General features: G+C 44.5%; 1 protein-coding gene across 1 annotated transcript; it reads right to left on the bottom strand.

Annotated features, from left to right (window-relative positions):
- Window positions 1–1,310: 1,310 nt before the first annotated feature.
- On the bottom strand, window positions 1,311–2,864 carry LOC110919194. The gene is made up of 2 exons (XM_022163472.1): window positions 2,826–2,864; window positions 1,311–2,711 (listed from the first exon to the last, which is right to left on the bottom strand). The coding sequence occupies exons 1-2, from the start codon at window positions 2,862–2,864 to the stop codon at window positions 1,311–1,313; spliced, it is 1,440 nt and encodes a 479-aa protein (XP_022019164.1).
- Window positions 2,865–7,826: the final 4,962 nt, after the last annotated feature.

The following is a 7,826-nucleotide window of genomic DNA, read 5'->3' as shown; positions in this document are numbered from 1 at the left end:
CAGTGAATAAAACAAACTCCTTTTGAAACAAGTAATGGCGCCAATGCTTTACAGCTTGGACCACTGCATAAAACTCTAGATCATAAGTGCTGTACCTCAACTTAGGCCCAATTAACTTCTCACTGAAATAAGCAACAGGTCGACCACCCTGACTAAGAACCCCACCAATCCCAACCTTTGAAGCATCAGTATGAAGTTCAAAAACATGAGAAAAATCATGTAATACCAGAATTGGTGCTGTAGTGAGCTTCTCTTTCACAACTTGAAAAGCCAACTCTGCCTCATCCGTCCATACAAACGTCTTCCCCTTCATACAATCTGTCACTGGAGCCATAATAGAACTGAAGTGTGGAATGAACCGCCTGTAAAAAGAAGCAAGCCCATGGAAGCTACGAACTTCAGTAATGGTAGTAGGAGTTGGCCAAGTTTGAATAGCCACCACCTTGGATTCATCAACCTGTATCCCATCACCAGAAATAACATACCCCAAGAATAACACTTTAGGGGTCATGAACACACACTTCTTGGTGGCTGCATAAAAACAGGTCCCTGCGAAGTAAGGCCAAAACCTGCCTCACGTGCACAACATTGTCGCTGAAAGAAGCACTATAAATGAGAATGTAATCAAAATACACAACCACGAACTTCCCAATAAAAGGTCTAAGCAACTCATTCATCACACGCATAAAAGTACTTGGTGCGTTTGATAAACCAAATGGCATCACCAACCACTCATACAACCCTTCACGAGTCTTGAAGGCAGTTTTCCACTCGTCACCCGGTCTAAGACGAATCTGGTAATAACCACTCTTCAAATCTAACTTCGTAAAAATAGTAGCACCACTAATTTGATCAAGCAAATCATCAAGTCGAGGAATAGGAAACCTGTACCTCACAGTAATCTTGTTGATTGCTCGACTGTCAACACACATACGCCAAGTGCCATCTTTTTTTGGAGTCAATGAAGCCGGAACAACACAAGGGCTCATACTTTCACGAACGTGGCCCTTAGAAATCAACTCCTCAACTTGTCTTCGTAACTCTTCATGCTCAGCAGGGCTCATCCTGTAATGTGGTCTATTGGGTAACTGTGACCCAGGCTCCAAATCAATATGATGTTGGATGTCACGCAAAGGTGGTAATCCATCAGGCAACTCAACAGGAAAAACATCAGAAAATTCCTCAAGCAAAGGAACCATAGCTTCAGGAATTTCGACTTCCTCGGGCACTGTCTTCCCTATCAAAACAAAAACATTGTCTGCATCCTCCAACTCATCTTGAAACTGACTGATGGTCAACAAAGTACCCGACTATTTTGTGGCTAACTGCTTAGGCTTTCTAGGAACAAGAGTGATCTTCACACCACCAAACAGAAAGCTATAAGTATTGGCCCGCCCATTATATTCTATATTACGCTCGTACTCCCAAGGTCTGCCCAACAATATGTGACACGCGTCCATAGGGACCACATCACACACAACATCATCCTTGAATGTGGACCCAATGGAAATTGAAACAAGTGCCCTTTTAGATACCGTCACTTCACCTCCCTTTTTAAGCCATTGAAGCTTATAAGGTTTTGGGTGACTCTCTGTCTTCAAGGCCAACTTTTGAACTGCCTCTTCAGAAATCAAATTGTCACAACTCCCTGAATCAATGACAAACGTGCAAACCTTTCCCAAAATAGTACATGTTGAGTGGAAGATGTTATGCTTCAGCCAGTCATCTCCATCTGCCTTTGGTGTATAGCAAGAACGTCTAACCACCAAGTTCACCCCAACATCACTGGACACAACCTCTTCTTCGTACCCAGTTTCTTCATCATACACTGGGTTATTTTCATATTCCTCATATTGATCATCCTCAGACTCAGCAAACAAGTGTCTTTTACCGGCACACTCAGCTTGACGATGGCCCGTCTCACCACAATTGAAACATCTCAGACCACTACTACTAGCCCCCTTAGAAGTAGGCCCGGTATTGCTACCCCCCGGCTTCTGCTGACTAGGCCCGCCACGAGGTGCCCCACTGCCTGACCCAACGTTTCCCCCAGTAAGGGTAAATGAACCGCCCACCCGACAGTTTTGCTTCTCAAAGGCCAACGCCCGTTGATGTGCCTCAGGAATGGTTAACGGATCAAAAAGATTCACGGCCTCCATGATTTGAACCCTTAGACCCCCAATATACCGAGAAACAAGTTGCTCCTCAGGTTCTTGAATATCATCCCTCACAATCAACTGGTAAAACTCTGTGGTATAATCATCAACCGATTTAGCCCCCTGTTTCAAATTCAGCAGACGCTGGTACATCAACCTTTGAAAGTTATGAGGCAAAAAGTTGGACCGCAAGCATTTCTTCATCTTGGTCCATGTCACGATCCTTGACTTCCCGAGCCAGTTTCGTGTTAACTTCAATTGTTGCCACCACGCAAAGGCCCTACCGCGTAACCTGGTAGCGATCAAGGCCACCCGCTTATTTTCAGGCACCTCCTTGTATTCAAACACTTCCTCCACGGTAGCCAACCAATCGATGAACCCCTCCGGATTCAAACTAGACCCATCAAATTCTGGAATATCAATCCTTATCCCAGAATCCCAACGCCTGTTACCCCCTCCACGTTCACCCCTTGGTCGCCCTTCCTGATCGTCTTCGGAAGTCGAATCATCACCAAATGGGTTACTAAAATCAGAACCATACCCGTCATTGGGCCTCTACCTCCTATGATTGATCAAGTCAGCCGTCCGGTCAGTCAACTGATCGACCACTTGATCCAACCGCTGATCCACTCTCGCCATAAGTCGCTGCTCCAACTCTCATTCATACACCTCATCGAGAGGCCTGTTGTTGTTTCTCCTCGGAGGCATTTTGAGCCAGGAATTCGGCTCGGATACCAACTGATGTAGAGTGTATTAAGGAAAAATGAAGATCAACACGTTGATTCTACGAATACACGTGTGACTCTTCCCCAACCCCCAAATTGCAACCCAAATGCCACGGAATTTGAAGTGAAAAATCAGTTTTCTCAAAATTCAAGTCTGAACTTTTCATTAGCTTTAGCAACATATAAATAGTGACCAAAATTCAAAAACGGGCCTAAAACACACTTGGGCCAGAAACTAGAACAAAATAAAAGTCCAAAAAACCCACTAAAAATATAAAACATAAAATAACTCATGGAAATAAGTGTTTTTTGGCCCGGACGATGACCCAAACCGCCATAGGCTATTTGCAGCAAGATGAAGCTCGTTCTCACGTTCGTTTCGCTTGGTCGCACGCCCAAAACGGACCCCCGTAGCCCAAGTTAGAGCCATTTTAGTGAAGCCCCTTTTGTTACACGATCTTGGGCCTCCAAATACAAAATAGCCCGCTCCTCCACACTTGGGCCCGCATCATTCCCCCCTGGGTAGACAAAATTCGCCCTCGAATTACCAACAGGTTAATCATCAGAAGACTCTCCATAATAAAGGCAACAGATGCTTCACGTTAAACACATCAGAACAACGAATGTGACTAGGCAGTTTCAGACGATATGCATTCGGGTTGATCTTCTCCACGATTTCAACTGGGCCAATCTTCTTCGATGATAATTTGTTGTATTCCCCAACTGCAAAAGGATCTTTAGTCAAAACAGCCCAAACAAAATCACCTTCCTCGAACTCAACATGCCTACGCTTCTGATCAGCAGCTTGCTTATACTTCAGATTAGCTCGGGTCAAATGATCATACACAACATTATGAACTTCATGTAAACCCTCCACAAAATCTTGAACTTTCTTAGGAACAGATCCAGAAAGAGGAAGAGACATCAAATCAAGCGGTCCCCGAGGCTGAGATGAATAAACTATCTGAAATGGGCTATATCCGATGCTCCGATTAACAGCATGATTATGAGCAAACTCAGCTTGGCATAACTTTTGATCCCATGCCTTCACATGATCACCAACCAAACACCTCAGTAAATTCCCAAGTGACCGAATAACAACCTCAGTTTTCCCATCAGTTTGTGGGTGATAAGCACTACTGAAGTTGAGTTGAGTATTCACCATCTTCCACATGCTACGCAAAAAATGACTCAGAAATCGGGTATCCCGATCAGACACAATAGAAGAAGGTAGCCCATGCAAACGGTACACATCACGAAAAAAAAGTTGGGCTACATTAACAACATCAGTCGTCTTCTTGCAGGGAATAAAATGGACCATCTTAGAAAACCGATCTACCACAACAAAGATGGAATCATTGAAAAGAAGGTGATTTGGAGATGAAACAGAGTTTAAATTAGAGGGTTTTTAATATGTTGGAAACTGTTTTTGAGAATTTTGAATTCGAGATTGTAGTGGTGAACCTCGATTTAGGGATGAAACAACTTTTATATAGAGAGAAGAAGTGAATGCTGACGTGGCGGTAGTTACAATATTTAATGGCTAAGATCTGTCCACATCAGAACCTCTCTTGCGCTGAGTACGAGGTAACCCCAACACGAAATCCATACTAATATCAACCCAGGGCTGTGAGGGAATTGGCAAAGGCATATAGAGACCTGCATTGGTAGCCGTCCCCTTTGAAACCTGACAAATACGGCACCTCTTCACATAACGATCCACCTCTTTCCTCATAGTAGGCCAATAATAAGAAGCTTGAACCAGCTCTAAAGTTCGGTCACGACCAACATGCCCTTCACCATGTAGCTCCTTAATAATCTGCAAACGAAGACTAGAATCGGGAATACATAGCTGATTCCCTATAAACAGAAAACCATCATGCAAAAGAAAGTCTGACTTCTGCCCAGTTTCCACATCCTGCAAAATAACTGAGAAATAAGGGTCAAGGGCTAACTGTTCACGAATGACTTCCAGACCCGACACATCAACCCTCATAGATATAAGCAGATTACTCCTCCTGCTTAAGGCATCAGCAACCCTATTTGAAACACCCGTCTTGTGTTTGACCAAAAAAGTAAACTTCTCAAGAAGGCTAACCATCGCCCGTGCTTATGAGATACCTTATCTTGAGTACGAATAAGCCTTAGGGAATCATGATCAGTGAATAAAACAAACTCCTTTTGAATCAAGTAATGGCGCCAATGCATTACAGCTTGGACCACTGCATAAAACTCTAGATCATAAGTGCTGTACCTCAACTTAGGCCCAGTTAACTTCTCACTGAAATAAGCAACAGGTCGACCACCCTGACTAAGAACCCCACCAATCCCAACCTTTGAAGCATCAGTATGAAGTTCAAAAACATGAGAAAAATCAGGTAATACCAGAATTGGTGCTGTAGTGAGCTTCTCTTTCACAACTTGAAAAGCCAACTCTGCCTCATCCGTCCATACAAACGTCTTCCCCTTCATACAATCTGTCACTGGAGCCATAATAGAACAGAAGTGTGGAATGAACCGTCTGTAAAAAGAAGCAAGCCCATGGAAGCTACGAACTTCAGTAATGGTAGTAGGAGTTGGCCAAGTTTGAATAGCCGCCACCTTGGATTCATCAACCTGTATCCCATCACCAGAAATAACATACCCCAAGAATAACACTTTAGGGGTCATGAAAACACACTTCTTGGTGGCTGTATAAAAACGGTCCCTGCGAGGTAAGGCCAAAACCTGCCTCACGTGCACAACATGGTCGCTGAATGAAGCACTATAAATGAGAATGTCATCAAAATACACAACCACGAACTTCCTAATAAATGGTCTAAGCAACTGATTCATCACACGCATAAAAGTACTTGGTGCGTTTGATAAACCAAATGGCATCACCAACCACTCATACAACCCTTCACGAGTCTTGAAGGCAGTTTTCCACTCGTCACCCGGTCTAAGACGAATCTGGTAATAACCACTCTTCAAATCTAACTTCATAAAAATAGTAGCACCACTAATTTGATCAAGCAAATCATCAAGTCGAGGAATAGGAAACCTGTACCTCACAGTAATCTTGTTGATTGCTCGATTGTCAACACACATACGCCAAGTGCCATCTTTTTTTGGAGTCAATAAAGCCGGAAAAGCACAAGGGCTCATACTTTCACGAGCGTGGCCCTTAGAAATCAACTCCTCAACCTGTCTTCGCAACTCTTCATGCTCAACAGGGCTCATCCTGTAATGTGGTCTATTGGGTAACTGTGACCCAGGCTCCAAATCAATATGATGTTGGATGTCACGCAAAGGTGGTAACCCATCAGGCAACTCAACAGGAAAAACATCAGAAAATTCCTCAAGCAAAGGAACCATAGCTTCAGGAATTTCGACTTCCTCGGGCACTGCCTTCCCGATCAAAACAAAAACATTGTCTGCATCCTCCAACTCATCTTGAAACTGACTGATGGTCAACAAAGTACCCGATTGTTTTGTGGCTAACTGCTTAGGCTTGCTAGGAACAAGAGTGATCTTCACACCACCAAACAGAAAGCTATAAGTATTGGCCCGCCAATTATGTTCTATATTACGCTCGTACTCCCAAGGTCTGCCCAACAATAAGTGACACGCGTCGATAGGGACCACATCACACACAACATCATCCTTGTACGTGGACCCAATGGAAATTGAAACAAGTTCCCTTTTAAATACCGTCACTTCACCTCCCTTTTTAAGCCATTGAAGCTTATAAGGGTTCGGGTGACTCTCTGTCTTCAAGGCCAACTTTTGAACTGCCTCTTCAGAAATCAAATTGTCACAACTCCCCGAATCAATGACAAACGTGCAAACCTTTCCCAAAATAGTATATGTTGAGGGAAGATGTTATGCTTCAGCCAGTCATCTCCATCTGCCTTTGGTGTATAGCAAGAACGTCTAACCACCAAGTTCACCCCAACATCACCGGTCACAACCTCTTCTTCGTACTCCGTTTCTTCATCATACACTGGGTTATTTTCATATTCCTCATACTGATCATCCTCAGACTCAGCAAACAAGTGTCTTTTACCGGACTTCTTACACTCAGCTTGACGATGGCCCGTCTCACCACAATTGAAACATCTCGGACCACTACTACTAGCCCCCCTTAGAAGTAGGCCCGGTATTGCTACCCCCCGGCTTCTGCTGACTAGGCCCGCCACGAGGTGCCCCACTGCCTGACCCAACGTTTCCCCCAGCAGGGGTAAATGAACTGCCCACCCGACGGTTTTGCTTCTCAAAGGCCAACGCCCGTTGGTGTGCCTCAGGAATGGTTAACGGATCAAAAAGATTCACGCCCTCCATGATTTAAACCCTTAGACCCCGTTGGTGTGTCTTTTACCGTACATCAACCTTTGAAAGTTATGAGGCAAAAAGTTGGACCGCAAGCATTTCTTCATCTTGGTCCATGTCACGATCCTTGACTTCCCGAGCCTGTTTCGTGTTAACTTCAATTGTTGCTACCACGCAGAGGCCCTACCGCGTAACCTGGTAGCGATCAAGGCCACCTGCTTATTTTCAGGCACCTCCTTGTATTCAAACACCTCCTCCATGGTAGCCAACCAATCGATGAACCCCTCCGGATTCAAACTAGACCCATCAAATTCTGGAATATCAATCCTTATCCCAGAATCCCAACGCCTGTTACCCCCTCCACGTTCACCCCTTGGTCGCCCTTCCTGATCGTCTTCGGAAGTCGAATTATCACCAAATGGGTTATTAAAATCAGAACCATACCCGTCATTGGGACTCTGCCTCTTACGATTGATCAAGTCAGCCATCCGGTCAGTCAACTGATCGACCACTTGATCCAACCGCTGATCCACTCTCGCCAAAAGTCGCTGCTCCAACTCTCGTTCATACACCTCATCGAGAGGCCTGTTGTTGTTTCTACTCGGAGGCATTTTGAGCCAGGAATTCGGCTCTG

This window comes from Helianthus annuus, chromosome 16 (assembly GCF_002127325.2).
Source record: "Helianthus annuus cultivar XRQ/B chromosome 16, HanXRQr2.0-SUNRISE, whole genome shotgun sequence".
NCBI lineage: Eukaryota > Viridiplantae > Streptophyta > Magnoliopsida > Asterales > Asteraceae > Helianthus > Helianthus annuus.
The sequence above is the reverse complement of the archived record's forward strand: the minus strand, read 5'-3'. Positions and strand labels throughout refer to the sequence as shown.